The sequence below is a fragment of the Pan paniscus genome, chromosome 1 (genome assembly GCF_029289425.2).
Source record: "Pan paniscus chromosome 1, NHGRI_mPanPan1-v2.0_pri, whole genome shotgun sequence".
Classification (NCBI taxonomy): Eukaryota; Metazoa; Chordata; class Mammalia; order Primates; family Hominidae; genus Pan; species Pan paniscus.
In genome coordinates this window covers 195,397,759-195,419,712 of record NC_073249.2, presented here as the reverse complement: position 1 = coordinate 195,419,712, position 21,954 = coordinate 195,397,759, and the positions used below count along the sequence as shown (strand labels likewise).

The 21,954-nt window shown below is 52.5% G+C and overlaps 1 protein-coding gene across 4 annotated transcripts in view; it reads left to right on the top strand.

The window, feature by feature from the left end:
• The window catches only part of SERINC2 (serine incorporator 2), a 43,892-nt gene extending 23,417 nt beyond the window's left edge, over positions 1-20,475 (top strand). For 2 of the 4 annotated variants that reach the window (XM_055103373.2, XM_008953469.4), the window contains 9 exons: positions 9,850-10,011; positions 10,840-11,030; positions 11,487-11,566; positions 11,931-12,068; positions 12,807-12,976; positions 15,112-15,202; positions 15,531-15,672; positions 18,761-18,982; positions 19,861-20,475. In XM_055103373.2, coding sequence (XP_054959348.1) covers positions 9,850-10,011; positions 10,840-11,030; positions 11,487-11,566; positions 11,931-12,068; positions 12,807-12,976; positions 15,112-15,202; positions 15,531-15,672; positions 18,761-18,982; positions 19,861-19,996 — 1,332 coding nt within the window. In that variant the 3' untranslated portion in view covers positions 19,997-20,475. Of the gene's footprint in view, positions 1-1,231; positions 1,423-1,983; positions 2,050-9,849; positions 10,012-10,839; positions 11,031-11,486; positions 11,567-11,930; positions 12,069-12,806; positions 12,977-15,111; positions 15,203-15,530; positions 15,673-18,760; positions 18,983-19,860 lie in introns of those variants that run through there. The other 2 variants (XM_063593343.1, XM_063593345.1) reach the window with 2 other exon arrangements.
• The last annotated feature ends 1,479 nt before the right edge of the window (positions 20,476-21,954 follow it).

The window sequence follows — 21,954 nt, the reverse complement described above, 5'->3', positions numbered from 1 at the left end:
CTGTCCGTCTGCCCGTCCGCCCATCCGTCCCTCAGTCTCTCTGCGGTCCCTTTACCGTCCTCAGTCTGGCTCGCGCTGCCTCTCAGGCACTTCCCCAGCTCGCCCCGGACCATCCGGGCCCCAGCGCGGAGACTGGGATGGGAGGGGAGGGAGCCCCGGACTTTCTTAGCTGCCCTCGAGTGAGGCGGGTGCGGGTCGTCACGGACCACCTGGCGGAACTCTGGGTTGGGAGAGCAGGAATCGAGGGAGGTTCGGGTGTACGCGGGGAGTGCCCGGTCGCGGGTTCGGGACCTGTGGGGAGGCCAACCTCTGTTCTGTAGCTGCAGCCGCAGAGGGGAGGGGCTCCAGCAAGACCCCGGCTGGGAGGCCCGTTCTCCCTTCCCTTTCCCCAGCCCCCCTCTCCTTCCCTCTTCCCCTCATTAAATCTGAGGTTCATTCAGGCAGCCCCCTCCCCCTCTGGCCCCACACAAAGAGGCCCTGAGAGGGAGAAGGGGCTGCAGCGGCTGCTGAATCTCGGGACTCGCTTTCCTTTGTCCCTGACGGGTGTGTGTGTGTGTGTGTGTGTGTGTGTGTGTGTGTGTGTGTGTGTATGTGTGAGAGAGAGAGAGAGAGAGAGAGAGGAGGGGGTGTAGGGGAGAGCTGAGGGTCTAGAGATTTACTTTACAGCCATTTTCTGAGAATGAGATTAGCATAGACAGCACAGAGAGGCAAGAGAGTCTCTCGCCTCATTAGGCCTCCATTTTTCGTGTGTGTGTGTGCGTGTGCATGTGCGTGTGCAGGAGGAGGAATCAAGCTGGTGCCTGAAATCCCTCCCAGCCCAAAGAATTCAAGGTTTGGGCCAGGTCTCTGCCAACAAGGGTTTGCTTCCTGGTGAGGGAGGCAGAGCTTCCACAGTGGACCTGATTTCCATCGGTTGCACCTGGTGAGGCACAGGCCCTGCTGGGCTGGCCTGGGGGGTGGAGATGTTGAGGGGCAGCCTGCCAGCCCTGTGTGCCTTGGTCACCCCATCTGGCAGTTGACAGTAACAGGGCCTTTCTCACAATGCTGTTGGGAGATGAGGCACAGCTCCTGGCATATCGTGAGTGCTCCTTGTGGGAATTATTGCTAATATCAAGGAAAGGTGGGTGGAGAATTCCATTTGGAGACAATGCAAAGCCAAGTGCTGGTCTCTGAGTTACAGCATTCTACAATGCTGAGAGCAGATAGGACTGCTCAAACCGTCTGTTTACAGATGAGAAGACTGCCGCCCGGAGAAGATAGCTGACTTGCCTAAGGTTGCACAGGGAAAGGATGAAGAACTGCATAGTTAGGATCAACATCTGATTCCTGGTCCAGGCTTCTGCCCACACCTTCCCTCCCTTCCCCACATCCTGGCTGCCTGAGGCACAGGGCTGGTCCAGGGAAGAATTGGGAGATAACTTAGTGAGTAATATCAGCAAGGGACCCGGCCCTCCCTTCAGTGCCATCCCCTTGGGGTTCTGGCCTCCGACATTTACTGAGGTTCTGGCCTCTGACATTTACTGAGCCAGGTACTGTTCCGAGCCCCTCACCATGCCATCTCATTGGCTCTCCCCACCTCCTCTATCCTATGACATCGTTAGCCCATTTTACAGATAACTATCCCAACACTCGCGGCGTGGAGCTGTCCAGGAGTGGCCTAGGCCCCATACAGTAGTGAGCAGTATGTGTATGTGTGTGTATATATATATCTCCTTCCATTTAATCCTTACAAAGACCCCACTGGGGCAGTTAATATTGTTCCCATTTCACAGATGAGGAAACTGGCTCAGAGAGTGAAGGTGACTTCTCCACAGCCACACAACATTAAGTGGTGTAGTTGGGCACTACTGGACACCAGTACCATCCTGTTGCAGTGAAGAGTTGCTGCACAGGAGTGAAGTTCTATGTGGGGTTTCTGGGCAACTTCAGGAGGGATTTTTTTGCATGCATGGGTCAGTGGGGAAGATTTTTGTACCCTCCCAGGTGTGACTCATCTGCTGATTGTGCTTCTCAGCATTGGAACTGGGCTGAAGGTGAACTGGGCTGAAGGTGGGTCCTGCTTTGGATGGGGAGGTAAGATGGGTCCACAGGGGATGGGGCCACCAGGCAAGCCGCCGGCACATGATGACTTGGCTGTCTGCAAAGATTTCAGGAGGGTCTTGCACATCCTAGGGAGTGTGAAAGGCCTTTGGGTCAGACCACTGGACTCGGATTCTAGCTTTGCCTCTTCGCATCTCTGTGACTGTGGGCAGTCACTTTGCCCATCCCCTTGTCTGTAAAGTGGAGAAAACAATGGTGTCTGCCCCTTAGCCTGTTGTGAGGATTAAATGGGACTGAGGTTAGCACAGCTGCATATTTAGCACCAAGCTGGTGTGCAGTGGCCGGTCCATAAACACCCCACAGTAGTACATGACTCAAGACTACATGCAAGGAAGTGCTGAAGCCAGTGAGACCCAGGGCTGCCTAACTATAGAGCCTGGGCTCGGAGCCCCTGTACTCTCCTACCCCAGGAGACCATTTTACAGATGAGGAAACTGAGTCCCATGGAGGGGAGGAGAGACTTGCCTGAGGTCAGATTACAAGCTGTGGCAGAGCCAGCATTAGGACCTGCATTCTTGGCACTGCATGGGGGAAGTAAGTGCACCTTGGGACATTTCCGGCTGACCTCTTCTCTGCTGTTTTGACTAGCCCTGGGGCGGCTCAACCAGTTACGGAGTTGTTCATGAAGGCGGCAAGGTGCATGCTTGCCTGGGCCAGTTTTCCATTTTTTAAACTGTGACGAAATATATGTTAAAAAATTTACTCTTTTAACCTTTTATTTTAGTCTTCAAGGAGTTTGTATGTTATGTTATTTTATTTTATTTTACTTTATTTTTTTGAGATGAAGTCTTGCTCTGTTGTCCAGACTGGAGTGCAGTGGCACCATTCTGGCTCACTGCAACCTCTGCCTCCAGGTTCAAGTGATTCTCCTGCCTCAGCCTCCCGAGTAGCTGGGATTACAGGTGTGCGCCACCATGCCTGGCTAATTTTTGTGTTTTTAATAGAGACGGGGTTTCACCATGTTGGCCAGGCTGGTCTCGAACTCCTGATCTCAAGTTATCCACTGGCCTCGGCCTCCCAAAGTGCTGGGATTACAGGCATGAGCCACCACACCCAGCCTATAATTTATTTTAGAAGACAAGTATATTAAAATAGAGATCTAATAAATACAACCCTAATAAAAATGAATCCCAAATGAATCCCAAATGAATGGCATTGTCAGAAGGAGTAGTGCCAACTAAGGCCCACGGTAACTCCAGAACATCTTCTTACTGTCAGCCCTCATCTGGATTACTGACAACAGCCCCTGACTCTCCTGCCTTACCCCAAAGATACCACACACTACCCCATGACCTGTCTTTTTGTGATCAAAGTGATATTTCTAAAATGCAAATCTGCTGTCATTCCTCTTCTTTCGCAATCATTCCCCATTGCTTTCAGGGTGAAGTCCAGACTCCCTGGCATGGCATACAGGGACATTTACCACCACTTCCGTGACCTCTGTAGCTTTTCTCACCCTTTCAGCTGCCCTGAAAATACAGTGTCCCTGTAGCTCTGCATGTGTCATTCTCTTTGCTGGGAATACCCTTCTCCCCTCTTCCTGCTCTTCTTTGAAAACTCCCTGCCCCCTCCCTTTTAAAAAAAATTGAGGTAAAAGATGCATAACATAAAATGTACCATTTTAACAACTTTTAAATGTAGCATTAAGTACATTGACACTGTTATGCAACCATCACCACCATCCTTCTCCAGAACTTTTTCATCTTCCCAGACTGAAACTCCCACTAAACAGTAACTCCCCAGCCCCTCGTAACCACCAATTCACTGCTTTTCTCTATGAGTTTGGCTACTCTCTCCATCTAAGTGGAGTCATACAATATTTGTTCTTTGGTGTCTGGCTTATTTCACTTAGCATAATGCCCTGAGGGTTCATGCATGTTATAGCATGTGTCAAAATTTCATTCTTTTTTTTTTTTTTTTTTTTTTGAGACAGAGTCCTGCTCTGTTGCCCAGGCTGGAGTGCAATGGCACAATCTCGGCTCATTGCAACTTCCACCTCCCGGGTTCAAGCAATTCTCTTGCCTCAGCCTCCTGCGTAGCTGGGACTATAGGCACACACCACCATGCCCAGCTAATTTTTTTGTATTTTTAGTAGAGATAGGGTTTCACCATGTTGGCCAGGCCGGTCTCGAACCCCTGACCTCAGGTGATCCGCCCGCCTTGGCCTCCCAAAGTGCAGGGGTTACAGGCATGAGCCTCCGCACCTGGCCTCATTCCTTTTTAAGAACAAATAATATTCTATTGTATGGATATGGATATACCACATTTTGTTTATCCATTCATCTCGTCCACCAATGGACATTTAGCTTGTTTTCACCTTATGACTACTGTGAATAATTCTGCTATGAACATGGGTGTGTAAATATGTGAGTCCCTGCTTCATTTCTTTTGGATATATATCCAGAAGTGGAGGGCCACTTTGTTTTATTTTATTTTATTTTATTAAATTTTGAGACGAACTCATGCTCTGTCACCCAGGCTGGAGTGCAATGGCGCGATTCAGCTCACTGCAACTTCTGCCTCCCAGGTTCAAGCGAGTCTGCTGCCTCAACCTCCTGAGTAGCTGGGATTACAAATGCCTGCCTCCATGCCTGGCTAATTTTTGTATTTTTCATAGAGACGGGGTTTCGCCATGTTGGCAGGATGGTCTCAAACTCCTGATCTCAGGTAATCTGCCTGTGTTGGCTTCTCAAAGTGCTGGGATTACAGGCATGAACCACCACGCCCAGACAGCCAGTTTGTTTTAAATAGAAAAATTCATCCAGCCCTCAGCTACCTCCCTTACCCACCCAACACCCTATGAGTGGTTCTAAGAACTTCTGTCCCTGGCTCTGAGGACAACCAGGAGACAATGTGAATGACTCAGTGACAGCCTGTTCACATAATGCCAAACCACTCATGACTCCAGAGCTATCTGCCTTGCCTTGGGAGGTAGTGAGCTCCTTGTCATTGGCAGTGTGCAAGCAGCAGAGGATGGCCAGATGCTTTCTGGGTGGTTCTTCATTGGAAAGAGAATGGATTGGTTGAATGCCAAGGAACCTTGCAGCTGTAAGGCTCTGAGGCCTGGGGCTTCTTAAATTCTGAGTTCTCCATTCTGAGAACCTGGGCTGGTCCTAAGATTCAGCCACTGTAAGTGTTCTGGGGCTTTTCTGTTGCTGCCCTTGAGTGCATCTGCAGGAAGAGGGGAGTGGTTGTAATCGTAGTGTGGGAACAGCTTTCCAGTCTGCCTTCCTTTCACACTGCATTACGAACATTATTCCATGTGGCTCTGTAGCCAGGGAATTCATCTTTCCGGCTCTGTAGCATTCCATGGAGTGAAAGGGCCACGGCTGTCCCCAGGTGTTAGACATTTAGGTTATTTGTAGTTTCTTGAGACTCCAATAGGCTCACAAAACCTAAAGCTTATTTAAGTTTTTTCTTTATATAAAAATCTTTATTTTTATATTTATAAATTTAACTTAATTGAAGTATTATTTATATACAATGAAATGTACCCAAGTTAAGTGTTACCTACATATTTGCCCCGTTCAGCAGAGAAATCCGTTTTACGGAGTACCATGATGTATTGATGGGCGTTTTGTTATTTTAAATTTTCCCCTAATGGCCAGGCATGGTGGCTCATGCCTATAATCCCAGCACTTTGGGAGGCCAAGGTGGGAGGATCCCTTGAGCCCAGGAGTTCAAAACCAGCCTGGCCAACATGAGAATACCCTGTCTCTACCAAAAAATACAAAAATTAGCTGGGTGTGGTGGTGCATGCCTGTGGTCCCAGCTACTTGGGAGGCTGAGGTAGGAGGATCGCTTGAGCCCAGGAGGTTGAGGCTTCAGTGAGCTGAGATCACACCACTGCACTCCAGCCTGGGTGACAGAGCCAGACCCTTTCTTGAAACAAAAACCAAGAAACCAAAAAGAAAAATTAGCTGGGCATTGTGGCTGGTGCCTGTGGTCCCAGCTACTCAGGAGGCTGAGGTGGGAGGATTGCTTGAGCCTCAGAGGTGGAGGTTGCAGTGAGCTGAGATGGTACCACTGCACTCTAGCTTGGGTGACAGAACGAGACCCTGTCTCAAAAAATTTTTTCCCCCTATTGTTTTCCTATTATGATCAGTGCCACAATGAATTTCCGTGTGTTTGTATATATGTGCACACATCTGCCCTTACTCCAATGGTCTGGCATTTCTGTAGGAAGAGATTTAAATATATATAAAATGACATTTTGGTCAAATGGAAGAGGTTCTTGTAGGAGCCATTCTGGGGTGGGGTGAATGGACCAAGGTGGATAAACATTTCCAAGGATGCTCTGGAAGCAGTGTGTGTTTTTCTCTTTGACCTGGTCTCTCTGGCTGCTGATCAGGCCCTTGGAAATCCTGAGGTTTCAGGCATTAGGAACACCTGGATTTTGATGTTTAAGAACCAGAGCGAACTGAAAGGCCAAGCTCTCTGAAAGCGGAACAGCTTTCTTGTGTCTCAGATGTCTCAAATTGAAATTAAATGGTAACAAGCCAGCATCAGGACCTGACAGGGCACCTGGGAACCTGGCTCCTGAGATCAGTACCCACTGGCCTCCCTTGGTTTTCTGGTATTGGGTTTTTTGTTGTTTGTTTGTTTTTTCATCACTGGGATGTATTTAAATTAAATAAGATGACCATCAGCGAATTAGCGAGCTGGAACTAGTGTAGTCCTATAGGCAGAGCCTGGCCCTTGGTGCACACAGATCTGAATTTGCATCCCAGCTCCTCAGCTTACTTGCTGTGTGACCTTGGTCATGCCACTTCTCTGTCTCAGTTTTCCCATTTGAAAATGGAAAGTTACCACACAATTCATAGCATCAGTGAAGCTTAATGTAGATAAAGTGCTTATCACAGTGCCTGGGACTGAGTAACCCTTTGTAAATGGTAGCTGCCACTAATACTACTTGAATCTCAGTGCTGTTATCAACTTGCTGTGTGACCTCTGGTAAGTCTCTTAGTCCCTCTGGTCTCAATTTCCACATCTGTAAAATGGGACTAATAAGCTGCTCTAACTGATACCCAGAATGTTCTTTATAGCAGGGGTCCCCAACCCCTGGGCCATGGACCAGTATCTATCCATGGCCTGTTAAGAACTGGGCCACACAGCAGGACGTGAACAGCAGGTGAACAAGCATTACCGCCTGAGCTCCACCTCCTGTCAGATCAGTGGCAGCATTAGATTCTCATAGGAGTGCGAACCCTATTGTGAACTGTGCATGCGAGGGATCCAAGTTGTGTGCTTCTTATGAGAATCTAATTCCTGATGATCAGAGGTGGAACAGTTTCATCCCAAAACCATATCTGCCCCCTGCCAGCACCCCTGCTGCCATCTGTGGAAAAAGTGTCTCCCTGAAATTGGCTCCTGGTGCCAGAAAGGTTTGGGACCACTGCTTTATGGCCTCTAAAACATTTTTCAGGCTTTTCTTATCCTCTCACCCACCAAGGACAGCCATGGATAGGAGGCAGGTCTTGGGGTGGCAGCTGCAAGATGTATCCAGAAGTTGCTGGACAGGTGGACTGTTTCGATTTAGACCATGAGGAATAGTTTCGTTTCCAAAGCATTTTGTTTAGCATCTATGTGAACGAGAGATAGGCGAGGAGCATTTCCAGTCTGGGGGAGAGTAAGAGGGGAGGCAGATACCCTCCAGCAGGGTGTGCCGTGTGCCTGGTGACCAGTCCAGAAAGAAGAGCAGAGGTCTCTGAGGAGCAAGGGACCCCTGCCAGCCTGCTCTTTTCAAAGCTCATCTTTCAATTCCTGACCCTTGGCTCCAGCCCCTCGAGTGGGTGCCCACCGCTCTTAGGATGAAAACCAGTGTCCTGTTCCTGACTGCTGGTGCCTATGTGGTCTGGCCTTGCCAGCCTATCTGACCTCATACTCACCGCTGACTGTCTGCTCACCAAGCTTTGGCCACGAGGGCCTTCTTAAATTCCTCAAATGCCCAGCCCCTACCCACCCCAGAGCCACCTGTCTGGAACTTTCTTTCCTCCCTTTGGTCTGGCAGTGTCTCCTCATCCCTCTGCTCTCAGCTTATTATTTTATTTTAAAATATTTCTTTTTAAAAGGCCAGGTGCAGTGGCTCACGCCTGTAATCCCAGCACTTTTGGAGGCTGAGGTGGGCAGATTGCTTGAGTCCAGGAGTTTGAGACCAGTCTGGGCAACGTGGTGAAACTCCGTCTCTACAAAAAATACAAAAATTAACCAGGCATGGTGGTGTGTGCTTGTAGTCCCAGCTACTCAGGAGGCTGAGGTGGGAGGATGGCTTGAGCCCAGGAGGCAGAGGTTGTAGTGAGCTGAGATTGCGCCACTGCACTCCAGCCTGGGTGACAGGGCAAGACCCTGTCTCAAAAAAGAAAAGAAAAGAAAAGAAAAGAATAGAAGAAAACCCTTCTTTTTAAAAGATACGGTCTCGCTATGCTGCCCAGGCTATTCTCTAACTCCTGTGCTCAAGCGATCCTCCTGCCTTGGCCTCCCAAAATGCTGGGATTACAGGTGTGAGCCACTGCACCTGGCCTGCTCTCAGCTTAAAAGTCACTTCTTCAAGGAGGGCTTCCCTGACATGCCACCCTCAATCAAACCTAGGCTGCATTAGCACTCTTCTGGCAGTGGGTACGTGTCCTTCTTAGCGCTTGTCACAATGTGAGTCATGATTTGTTTAGTGTTTTTCCTGCTTGTGTAAGCTCCAGGAAGGCAAGGCCTATGTCTCTTGCTCTCCAGGCTCTTAAATCCCTGGGTGAGGAGTAGGGGCTGTTTGGGGGAAGATAAAGTTTACCAGAGGTATCTGGATGTGGGGCCTGTTTCTTTAAAGGCTGGGCTGTGGACTGGGCTCCCAGGAGGGTGAGTCTCCTTTTCAGGTGTGGCATAGTGTGTCATCACCAGCCCCTGAATGATTTCAGCCAGGCCAGGGGTCCTCTGACCGCAACTGGGGCAGAGGACCCTGGAGAGGGAAAGGGTTAGACCGCCACCTGCTGTCTAGTGCTGGTATAGCCTCAGAGCCGAAAATCATTCCGTTCATCCAACTGATGTTTATTCTGCACTTGCTGTTTTCTGAGGTCTTAACATGTGACTGGTACTATGCCAAACACTTCATATTCCTTCAACAGATAGCCTGTAAGCTCCTGCTGTGTGACATGCACTGTTCCAATTTCTAGGAATACCACAATGAACAAAATGCAAAAATTCCTGCCCCGCTGGAAAGCGGAGGCCGACAAAACATAAAGCCTCGCTGATGGCAGAAGTCCCGCGGGGAAAAATTAAGTGGGGAAGGGGAAAGGGAGCCCAAGGGGGCTACAATGTGGAATTTCTATTTCACTCTCACAACTGCTTTGTGAGGAGTACATACCACTATGTTACAGAAGAGGACACTGAGGCACAGAGAGGTTGAGTGAGTTGTATAAGGTCACGAAGGTAATCGGTGACAGCTGGCCTTGTGATTTTTTTTTTTTTAAACTACTCTCCCTCCCTGTAAGAAAGAAACAGCGTGACCTCGGCTAGCTCTCGCTTTCAAGCCACAGTATCACTGGAGATAGACCCAGGTTTGAATCTGGGTTCTGTGGTTACTGGCTGTGTAGCCCTATATGACCCAGCCTCCCTCTCGGACCTGAAAGTTCAATGGGCTGGTGTCTGGGGAACAGTGTGCTCCTGCCTAGCGCAGCACAGATGCGCCGACCTCTGGGCAGGTGGTGAGAGGTGCGCGCTTGGGTGGTGAAGGGGAGAGGGAAGAGTGACAGTGCCCTCCCGCAGGCATCCTGCCTCTGTGGCTCTGCCCCCTGCATCCTGTGCAGCTGCTGCCCCGCCAGCCGCAACTCCACCGTGAGCCGCCTCATCTTCACGTTCTTCCTTTTCCTGGGGGTGCTGGTGTCCATCATTATGCTGAGCCCGGGGGTGGAGAGTCAGCTCTACAAGGTGAGTGCCCCAGGGGAGGCAGGGCGGCCTCCAGCGAGGGGCCTCAGTGGCTCCAGGATAGAGGGCCCAGGCTTGGGGTCACAGCTTATCCAGAAGAGGAGGCAGGGTGTTTGGGTGCACTGATGATCTGAGGTTGGAAATGAGGGGAGGAGGGCTTGAGCCTCTTGGGGGGATTCTTCTTTCTCTTAGGCCACAGTCTCCTTGGAAAATCTTATTAATCATTATCGACCCCTGGACACTGGCCTAGGGGATGCTCTTCTCCCTGTTAGTGCTTAAGCCCTGGTTGGGGCTCCTAACTCTTCCCTTCATCTCAGTGTTTTACAGCCTAGCACAGACCCAGGGGGATGTGGGCATCACTGTAGGTGCCTTATACACATTTTAGTGTGTATAAAGATGAGATTCCCTGGGGAGTTTGTAGAAATGCAGATTCTCAGACCCCACCTTGAGGCTCTATTCCATGGGAGAGGGGCCATAGAATCTCTGTTTTCCCAAGCATCTCAGGTGGTTCTGATGTAGGTGGTGGGTGGAGAACACTTTGGGAACCACTGCTTTAGACAGCGCAATAGTTTCTGAGGCTGTGGGAAATAAACAATAACAAGATGTAACTGGGGAGCTCCCTCCCAGGGCTTCAGGCCCAGAGAGGGCTAGGAATGGAGGCGGAGGCAGTGGAGATAGAGGTGAGGGGCTCCCCTCCCTGTCTGGTCCAGCCCCTGCTGGGAGAGCCTCTTTCCTGGCCGGCCTTGGGAGACCAGGGCTCTGGTTTATAAAGGGAGCTGCCAGGGTTCTGTGAGGGGTGGGGCTTTGACGCTGCTCTGTCTGTCTCCACAGCTGCCCTGGGTGTGTGAGGAGGGGGCCGGGATCCCCACCGTCCTGCAGGGCCACATCGACTGTGGCTCCCTGCTTGGCTACCGCGCTGTCTACCGCATGTGCTTCGCCACGGCGGCCTTCTTCTTCTTTTTCACCCTGCTCATGCTCTGCGTGAGCAGCAGCCGGGACCCCCGGGCTGCCATCCAGAACGGGTGAGAGAGGGGTCCCTGCCTGCACCCTGGGACCTTCCCCCAGTGCCTTGCCCGCTCCTCTGCCTGTCCAGGGATATGCAGACCCTACCCTCGACTCAGGAGCCACGGGAGGGCACAGCATGGAGAACAGCTCTGAGTTATATCCATTTCTCAGATGAAGAGTAAGGCTCAGAAAGGGTGGCAGCAAGCCTCAGGCCCCGCAGCACTTCAGTGACACAGCTGGGGCTGGACCTGGGTGACCACCCTCACCACTGCTTGGTCCTTCCTCCTGCCCCTTAGGGTTTTTTCCAGGGCCAGGAGAGACTTCCTGTGCCCATCAGACCACCAGAGAGCCCACCCTTACCCCTCCCAGCACCTGCTGTTTGTGGGTGGGGGCTCTGAGGCCAGGCCCAGTCTGGCTTCCAGTTTCCCTACCTGCACTCAGCTTCCTTGTCCATTCCCCCACCCCTTCCGTAGGTTTTGGTTCTTTAAGTTCCTGATCCTGGTGGGCCTCACCGTGGGTGCCTTCTACATCCCTGACGGCTCCTTCACCAACAGTAGGCGGACTTGGCAGGAGGCATGGGGGCTGTGGGGAGGGAAGTGGGGCGGCAGGTTGGAGGAACGTGGTGGGGCTGCTGTTTGCTGGGGCACACAGACCCCAGGCTGCTGGCTGGGTCCTCGCTCCCCACCCGTGAGACAGCACTGTGTGCTTGGCCACACGGCCTTTGTGCAACCCAGGGGTAGGGGGAGCTGCCTTGCCCCGACCCATATCCTGCCCTCTGTGCGTAGCTAGGGGCTCCCTGAGGGCAGGGACTCTGTTCTTCTCAGTGTCCCCGGTGCAGGGCGTAGCAGAAAACGCTTGTTGAACGAGTAGATGTGAGAGAGGGACCCTCCTCGCCTCACTCCCCTCTCCCCACCCAGTCTGGTTCTACTTTGGCGTTGTGGGCTCCTTCCTCTTCATCCTCATCCAGCTGGTGCTGCTCATCGACTTTGCACACTCCTGGAACCAGCGGTGGCTGGGCAAGGCCGAGGAGTGCGATTCCCGTGCCTGGTACGCAGGTCAGTGCTGCCACCCTGCCTCCGTGTGGGGACTCGAGCCTGGGCAGGGCTGGGGCTGCCTGAGAAATCTAGGGTCCCTGAAGCTAGATAAAACTGGGGGGCATCTCTAGCAGCCACTGCCTTAGGTCAAGATTCCAATTGTCCCAGGGAGATGGGGGGCACCAGCTGATCCTGGGATGACTTCAGGGAATCCGAGGAGAGCTGACCTGGAGAGGCCTTGGAGGGGTCTTGTTTGGGGGTTCCTGCAGGGTGGGCCACACATAGCCAGTAGTGTGGGACGCCCTTTTGGTGGTGCCCAGGCTGAACTTCAAGTGACACCTGGTTCCTGAAACCCCAGTAGCAGGGTGAGTCCCTGGTCCTTTCAGTTCTGAACACAACGAGGAGAAAGGCTCACCTGGGTGCTGTTTGGTTTCCACACCTCCCTAGACTTGCCAGTATCTCTCAGACAGGGAGGGCAGGTCAACAGCCTGTACCTCGTTCAGTTTTTGCAAGACTGTTTTGAGTTCATTGTATTTATTGTTACAATTCCCTTATTACAAGGTAGCAAGTGAATCATGTTAGCTCAGGGTGGGGCAATGACTCACAAAGGTGTTGGTGAAAGGCAGTGACGTCATTCTTCAAGTGGGGAGACTGAGAGCTGGAGAGGGAGAGCTGCCAACAGGGTCCCTCCAGGGAGTAGGGATCCCTGTTCCTCCTGCCCCACCCACTGCCTACCCTCTCACTACCCCTCTGGCCCAGGCCTCTTCTTCTTCACTCTCCTCTTCTACTTGCTGTCGATCGCGGCCGTGGCGCTGATGTTCATGTACTACACTGAGCCCAGCGGCTGCCACGAGGGCAAGGTCTTCATCAGCCTCAACCTCACCTTCTGTGTCTGCGTGTCCATCGCTGCTGTCCTGCCCAAGGTCCAGGTGAGCCTGCCTGTCCCTCCCTGGCCTGAGGCCCGGCCCCTTAGTGGGTGGGACTTCTTGTAGGAACCTGGGTCCTGGGGCTAGGGCTATCATCACAGAGGCACGGCCTGAGTGTGTGGGCTCCCGGGTCAGCCTCCCCAGGTTATAGTCAGGCTCTCACGGCTTCATGCTGGGTGTCTTTAGGAGGTGCCCTAACCTCTCTCTGCCTCTCAAATATTAAATGGAGATACTAAGACCTACTATTGGGGTTATTCTCAGGATTGAGATCCTATTTGTAAACACTCCATGCCTGGCCTGTAGATTTCTCTCAGACATTAGCTATTATTGTAGTTATTATTGTTGTCATTTTTGTTTTTATGCAAATCAGTAGAACATTAGGGGCAGTCCCTGAGTGGTGATTCCTAGACACCTCTGGAAGTAGTGTAGGAAGGTGCAATTTCACATTTCCAATCCAAGACCATCTGGAATAATGGGCAGGAGCTCCCAGAGGAACTGCGTGTTCTTCAGAAAGTACCGCTGGAGCCCCTTGTGAGTCCAGTGGTGCTTTGTGGTTTGAGATCTCAGCACACCAGCAGCTTCAGGGGGCTTAGGTAGTCTTCAGGGGTCTTTAGCAGAAAGGCTGGGAACCTCCCTTCTGGTCAGAGCCTCATATCCCAGTAAGAAAAGTTGAAGCCCAGAGAAGGCGATGTCTGTGTCCCAGGTCACACAGCAATCAGTATTTATCCAGCAAATACCTCTTGAGCACTTCCTGTGTACCAGGCCCTCTTCTAGATGTTGGGGATATGGCTGTGAGGAAGGGGAGGAAGAATAATGATGATAGCCAGTAGTTAGTGGCCTCGGACATGTTATTTGATCCTCACAGCATCCTCATCCTCACTTTGCAGATGAGGAAACGAAGGCTTAGAGAAGAGGCCTAGCCAAGGTCACATGGGGAGCTGGGATTCAAACCCAGGCAGGCTGGCTCCAGAGTCTGTGCTCTGGTTTTCTTTTTTCTTTCTTTCTTTCTTTTTTGTTTTGAGACAGGGTCTGGCTCTGTTGCCCAGGCTGGAGTGCAGTGGTGTAATCTCAGCTCACTGCACGCTCCGCCTCCCGGGTTCAAGTGATTCTTGTGCTTCAGCCTCCCAAGTAACCAGTGAGCTGCTCACCTCAGCCTCCCAAAGTGCTGGTATTACAGGCATGAGCCACCATACCCAGCCTAAAATTTTTTTTGTTTTTGTTTTTTTGAGACAGAATCTTGCTCTGTCACTTAGGCTGGAGTGCAGTGGTATGATCTCAGCTTACTGCAACCAACCTTCGCCTCCCAGGTTCAAGCAATTCTCCTGCCTCAGCCTCCCGAGTAGCTGGGATTACAGGCACCCGCCACCACACCCAGCTAATTTTTGTATTTTTAGTAGAGACAGGGTCTTGCGATGTTGGCCAGGCTGGTCTTGAACTTCTGACTTCAAACCATCTGCCCGCCTCAGCCTCCCAAAGCGCTGGGATTACAGGCATGAGCCGCCATGCCTAGCTGCCTGTGCTCTTAATCACAGAGTTTAGGTTCATGTTTTTATGTGCATGTGTGGTGAGGGGTGGGGAAGGACAGGCAACGGGACTAGGCCCAGTGAGGTGATTTTGGGTAATATGTGCAATGTGGAACATGAAAGAGGGTGTGGGCTGAAAGGTAGGTGGCTGGCAGGTGCAGGGCCGCCGTAGTTCAGGTTCCCAGGGCTCTGCGGGAGTCCTGTCTGAATACTGAAGAGGCGCTGCCTGTGCGGAGATGCTGGGAAGGAACATGTCAGAGGGAGGGCACAGCGACGGCAAAGGCCTTGTGGTGGGAGAGGCTGGGCAGACTCTCCAGACAGAGAGCAGGGAGGAGGGGGGCAGCGGGCCAGGTGGAGATGAAGGAATTCAGTGTGATGAGATGGGGTTTCAGCAGGGGAGGAGGGCAAGTAATCTGAGGGGTGTTAAGAGAAAGAAGAATTAGGACTCAGCCTTTGGTTAGTGAGGTGGGTGGTAGGTGGCCTGGTTGGTGTTTTCCCTAAGTGGGGTGTGGTGGGGTATCCTAGGTGGGTGGGAGTTTCTGAGGTCCCTTGGCTGGTGTGAGTGGGCTGGGTGGGGTGGGGTGTCTCTGGTCTTACCAGGGGTCCTCTTGCCAGGACGCCCAGCCCAACTCGGGTCTGCTGCAGGCCTCAGTCATCACCCTCTACACCATGTTTGTCACCTGGTCAGCCCTATCCAGTGTCCCTGGTAAGTATGGGCCCAGGCTCAAGGAGGCCTGGCCTCGTTCCTGGGTCAGTATCAATCTACTGTGGGGCTGGGGACCCTCACAGGTGACAGGGACATCCCTGCTCCAGCCCATTCTGAGACTCAGTCCTCCCATGAGGTGGGAGGGCCCCGTCTGTTCCTGAGTTGTCTCTCTGCCCTTGTGACTGCTGAGCGCTCTGTTGCTGGGACTTGAGTGGTTGGCTGTGTATCTGTCTGTCTATTAGGGGTGGCTCTCTAGCCATCCTCAGGGCCACTTGGCTACCTAGGCCTGGCCTGCATGGGCTGAGGGTGATTGTGCTCCCATCTCCAGAACAGAAATGCAACCCCCATTTGCCAACCCAGCTGGGCAACGAGACAGTCGTGGCAGGCCCCGAGGGCTATGAGACCCAGTGGTGGGATGCCCCGAGCATTGTGGGCCTCATCATCTTCCTCCTGTGCACCCTCTTCATCAGGTATGGCCAGGTCTGGATTCTGGGGAAGGATCATGATTGGGCGCCCTGAGCCAGAGTGAGGGGAGGGTGTGGGAGCCAGGATACCAAACTGGAACGTGCTCTTCACATTCAATATATCCAGGTCTTGCATTGTGTGGGAGGGGAAACTGAGTCCCTCAGAGGGCATGGCATGAGTGGGCAACAGAGGCAGGCGTGACCTTGCCTCCTGGCTCACAGCCCTTTCCTGCATACTGGGCCAGTTCAGTTGGGTGCAGACGGCTGTGGGGTCAGGGAAGGAGCATGGACTGGGGTCAGTGGGTCCAGGGTCTGTTTCTCACCTGCTGTGTGGCTTGGGGTAAGTAGCTTAACCTTTCTGAGCTCCTGTTTCCTCCTCAGTAAGAGGATGACAACCTCCATTGTAGTGGATGTGGCTGTGACCCCACACTCTCCCCCGAGAGAAGGCAGCTCATGCTGAAGTTCACATAGCGGCTCTTTTCAAAGGGGCATCTTAGTAGGTGCTTATCCATGTGGACTCTGGAGCCAGACTGCCTGCATTTGAGCCTGGCATTGCCACTTACTAGCTATGTGATCCTGGGCAAGTCACTTAACCTCTCTAGGCCTCCATTTCCTTGTCGGTAAAATAGAGATAAAAATAGTACCTTCCTCATTGGATTGTTGAAGGGCTATAGATGAATCAGTATGTGTAAAACACTTAGAAAGGGGCCAGGCATGGTGGCTCACACCTGTAACCCCCAGCACTTTGGGAGGCCGAGGTGGGAGGATCTCTTGGGCCCAGGAGATTGAGACCAGCCTGGGCAACATAGTAAGACCCTGTCTCTTTTTAAAAATTAACAAAACAAAACAAAAACACTTAGAAAGGAACTTGGCAAGTAGTAAGTTATTTGTAATCCAAACACTTTGCCAGACTGAAGCAGGAGGATTGCTTGGGCCCAGGAGTTCAAGGCCAGCCTGGGCAACATGGTGTCTCTGAAAAAAAAAAAAAGGGTTTGTAATTAGTCAGGCATGGTGGTGTGCACCTTCTAGTCCCAGTGACTGAGGAGGCTGAGGTGGGAGGATCGCTTGAGCCTGGGAGTTTGCCAAATTAAGTGTTGCATATTATTGTGAACATTTGCATAATATTGTGAACATTTGCACAACTAGGTAGCTGTAGGTGGTGGCTGTTCTTACAAGTCACTAGATCATAAGATTAGGTTTAATTATTGTTTACACGGATCAGGCAGACCCTGAGTTTGCCTCCCTGTGGCCCTGCATTTCTCCAAGCACCACTTTCCATCTGCCCTTAACTCTAGAGGGAGTCTTGGCTCTGCTCCCCTGATCTCCCCCATCCATCCATCCCAGTTCCAACAGCACCCCTGCCTCCAGGCCCCTGGGCTAGAACATTTTAAAGCTCTTTCACATTTTCTTCTGTTTTGGCCTTTTTCAAAACATTTTCTCCAAGTCAGTTCTGCACAGTTCATAAACATCTGTCTTCTTTGTCACATTTGATTCCTTTTCAAGCTGGAAAGGCTTGAATTACCTCTGTGTCCTCTCCTCTCCCCTCTCCTCCCCTCCCTTCCCCTCCCTCCTCCTCTCTCTTTTCTTTTTTGAGACAGGGTCTTCCTCTGTCACCCAGGCTGGAGTGCAATGGCACAATCACAGCTCACTGTAGCCTCAAACTCCTGGGCTCAAGTGATCCTCCCACCTCAGCCTCCTGAGTCATTGAGACTACAGGTGCATACCACCATGCCTGGCTACTTAAAAAAACATTTTTTTTTTTTTTGTAGAGACACTATGTTGCCCAGGATGGCCTTGAACTCCTGGCCCAAGCAATCCTCCTACCTCAGCCTGCCAAAGTGTTTGGGTTACAGGAGTGCACCACTCCTGGCCTGATTACCTTCATTTTACAGATAGAGAAACTGAGAGCCGGGGAGGAGGCCATGAGCACATGGTGGCTGGTGGCCAAGGAGCTTGGAACTCTTTCCCTGCCCCTGGTTCTCTGTCCCTTCCCCTCCCCGACCTGGCACAGCTGTTTTTCCTGCTGCTTCCACACCCACAGCTCCCTGGCGCATGCATTGCTGAGAGCCCAGGGGCACAGGTCTGTTCTTAGCATGGTTCTTACAGCACAGGCAGCAAAGAAGCATATGCAACCCATGAGGGCCGGGACCACCCAATCTGGGCTCCCATGCATGAGATATCCATACAGTATTTGGTAGATAGGGTGGAGAGGGTGGAGAGGGTGAATAGGGTGGTTAGGGTGGATAGGGTGGTTAGGGTGGACAGGGTGGATAGGGTGGATAGGGTGGATAGGGTGGAGAGGGTGGGTAGGGTGGTTAGAGTGGAGAGAGTGGAGAGGGTGGAGAGGGTGGATAGGGACCCACTGACTCACAGCAAGGGGTGATTTCTCAATTTGCTGGGGTGGCAGGGCTGGAATCCAGCTCTCCTTCTTTTCACTTTTGTTTGGAAACGCGAGTTGGTTTTTCAAAAATTTTTATGTCTCAAACTATCAAATTCTGTTAAAAACATCAAGGCTCATCACAGAAAAGCATGACATACAATCATTACTGTTGTTCTTTTTTTAGTGTAAGCATGAAGGAAAGGGAGGCCATTGGTAAAACCACCTGACACTAATAAAATGGAAACTTGAAATCAATGGCAAACGAGCGTGATTAATTATTAACATTCTTAATGGATGTAGTACCTGGTATGGTACTTTGTAGTATTAGGTACTCGATACGTGTTTATGGAAATGGCAAAGGAACAATCCTAACAATAGTGACTGTTGATGGAATTTATATTCTGTGCCAAGCACTATGCTAGAGACCTTACATCATTATTCCATCTAGACCCCCCAGCAGCCCTCTAGAGGCGGTACGATTATCCCTTATTTTACAGACAATTAATCAGAGGCTCAGAGAGGTTAAGTGTTTTGCTCAAGGTCACACAGAAAATGGGAGTAGGGGTAGGGGTAGAGTTGAGAGGCAAAGCAGTTTGTTAACTCCCAGGCCCAGTAACCGGGTCACTGGTCTCTGAGGCTCTGGGACCATTTGTGTCCAGTGTTATGACCAACGCCAGGGCTATCTATTTGCCCACCTTCCTCCCTCCCCTGCAGTCTGCGCTCCTCAGACCACCGGCAGGTGAACAGCCTGATGCAGACCGAGGAGTGCCCACCTATGCTAGACGCCACACAGCAGCAGCAGCAGCAGATGGCAGCCTGTGAGGGCCGGGCCTTTGACAACGAGCAGGATGGCGTCACCTACAGCTACTCCTTCTTCCACTTCTGCCTGGTGCTGGCCTCACTGCACGTCATGATGACGCTCACCAACTGGTACAAGTGCGTAGCCGGTGGGGCATGGACAGAGCCCGGAGGTGCAGGGTGCAGGTCCACACATCTCTCCTGCGGCCCTTCACTGGGTTTTCCTGATGTCTGCTTAAGGCTTGGGGGTGGCGGTGTGTATCAAGGACCCTCCATAGAGCCTGCCCCTTCCCTGCTACAGTTTCCCCAACAGTGCCTTCATCTGCTCAGCTCCCACACCTTTACTAGGAGACTGAACCGGGGAAGGCACAGCAGCTGGGGCTAGACCTGTACAGTGCAGGCGGGGTTTACAAATCAGGGGTCATGGGGTCAGATTTGGGCTTCATGGTTGGAGGGTTAGGATCAGGGTGTGGAGTTCAGAACCAAAGTTACAAGGTCAAGGATAGAAGTCATGAGGTCTAGGGCTGGGATTGTGGTCATTTAGTGTCACAAATTTGGTCATTTGGTTAAAGTTAAAATTGAGAGTAGGAGGTCATAAAGCCAGGATTGAAGTGGCAAGGTCAGGGAGCTAAATGACAGTAATAAGGTCAGGGGCCACCCCTAAGTTACAGGATCAAAGGTCAGAATCAAGGGTAGCGGTCAGGACTAAGGTCAGGAGCTCCAGGGTCCCAAGTTCAGAGGCTAGGATTGAGGTCCCAGAATTAGGATCACAAGACTGGAGACCAGGAGTCAGGTCATGATCTCATGGACTAACACTGGGCTCAAGATGGGAATCGAGGTCAGGAGCTATGTCCACGGTCACAAGGCCGGGTGTTAAAAATGTCAGAGATGGACTGGAGTTACAGGGTAAGAGCCAGAGTTGAAGTCAGGGGTCATAACTGGGTCATAAGGCCAGGGGCCAAGATGGAAGTCACCAGACTGGGCACCGGGCTCATGGGGAAGATGGTGTGTTCCAGGCCCGGCGAGACCCGGAAGATGATCAGCACGTGGACCGCCGTGTGGGTGAAGATCTGTGCCAGCTGGGCAGGGCTGCTCCTCTACCTGTGGACCCTGGTAGCCCCACTCCTCCTGCGCAACCGCGACTTCAGCTGAGGCAGCCTCACAGCCTGCCATCTGGTGCCTCCTGCCACCTGGTGCCTCTCGGCTCAGTGACAGCCAGCCTGCCCCCTCCCCACACCAATCAGCCAGGCTGAGCCCCCAACCCTGCCCCAGCTCCAGGACCTGCCCCTGAGCCGGGCCCTCTAGTCTTAGTGCCTTCAGGGTCTGAGGAGCATCAGGCTCCTGCAGAGCCCCATCCCCCTGCCACACCCACACGGTGGAGCTGCCTCTTCCTTCCCCTCCTCCCTGTTGCCCATACTCAGCATCTCGGATGAAAGGGCTCCCTTGTCCTCAGGCTCCATGGGAGCGGGGCTGCTGGAGAGAGTGGGGAACTCCCACCACAGTGGGGCATCCAGCACTGAGGCCCTGGTGTTCCTGGTCATATCCCCCAGGGGACACTGCCCCCTTCCTGGACTTCGTGCCTTACTGAATCTCTAAGACTTTTTCTAATAAACAAGCCAGTGCATGTACCATGTTCTGTGCCCCTCACCCTCAGCACGGAGCTCCACTGCATGGGGGCCGGTGTGGGGTTTGGGAATAGAATGTTAGGGCTGAGGAGGCTGGGACATCAGGGCCAGACCAGGAGGAGCCTCAAAGGCAGACAGAATGGCCTGGGCTCTGTCTTCTGGGTCATGGAGCGCCTGAGGGGAGGGGGCCAATGAGGAAGGAGGGGCAGACCAGGGTTTTGGGAAAGTGGGGTGTGTCTGGTGGTCAGAAAAGGAGACCCTAGAGGCAGTGGGGCCAGCAGGAGGCTGCCCGACCATCCGACCATCCGAGGGAGGGCAGTGAAAGAGAGTCACGGTGGGGAGGAGGGGGCGATGACAGGGCCAGAAGGTGGTCTTCAGGTCCCCTCTCATCAGGGCCTGCCTCAAGGTCCTGCCCACCTCTGACCTGCCTGGAATTGTTACCACCGTTGGTACCTGCCCTGACCAGTCAAGCCCCAGGCCTCGGGGTGCTGTGGGGAGGAGCATGTGCTCTTGAGTCAGCCAGGCTGGCCCAGATCCCTCTGTACCACGGCAGCCGCGGGGCTGCTGTCCGGCTCCGGATGGGTCCTTCTCTTCTCTGGGCCCTGGTTCCTCATTCATTCAGTGGGAACAATGCCACCCCTCCTAGGCCATTGTGAGGATCAGAGGAAGCAGCCCATGCAACCTGCCTGGCACAGCGAGTTCTTGAGAAATAACATCAGCCCCCATCTCACAAGGGCAGAGAGATGTGAGGGAGACTGACAGGCTCCTGGCTAGGGCCCCAAGGCCTGGTCTTGTTACGATGATGGACTGCAGGCCATTCATCCCTTCCGTTTGTGGGGATAAAAAATAGGTATGAAGGTGCTGGGGATGGGTGCTAGGGACACAGCCTGTCTCTAAGGCTCTCCTGGGTTCTGGGGTGAGTGACTAGTGGGGCTGCACGGGGACCTGTGGGGTCACCGAGGAGGCAGGACAGGCATCTGGAGGATGTGTAGGAGTCAGCTGGGCCAAGAGGAGCCACAGCACTGAGGGCAGGGGGACAACACAGGAGTCGGAGGGTGTGGGGTTCAAGGACCAGGGAGAAGCCAAGATGGCCAGGGCACAGAGAGGGGTGGGCTGGCGAGGTTAGTATGAGCTTGGAGACATGGGCCAGACCAAATCACACAGGCCCCTGAGAGTCACGGTGGGGAGACCAGACCTAATCCTGCTGGTAGTGGGGAGCCGTGGAGCGTTTTAGAGCAGGGGAGAAGTGGTGAAGGTGTGGGCTGACCATGGAAAGGCCCTACATGATTTCGAGCACAGCAGGGGCATGTCATTTTAAGATTGCCATTTTAGAAAGGTTTCCCTGGATGAGATAGAGGGGAGTGCAGCAGCTGGGGGCAGGTGCCAGGGCTCAGGGCAGAGGGAGTCGGGGCCTGCTGGGGCAGGGGCCGAGGAGGGCTTCTCTTGCCGCTGGGATGGATCTTGCAGATGCTCTTGTCCCTGGTG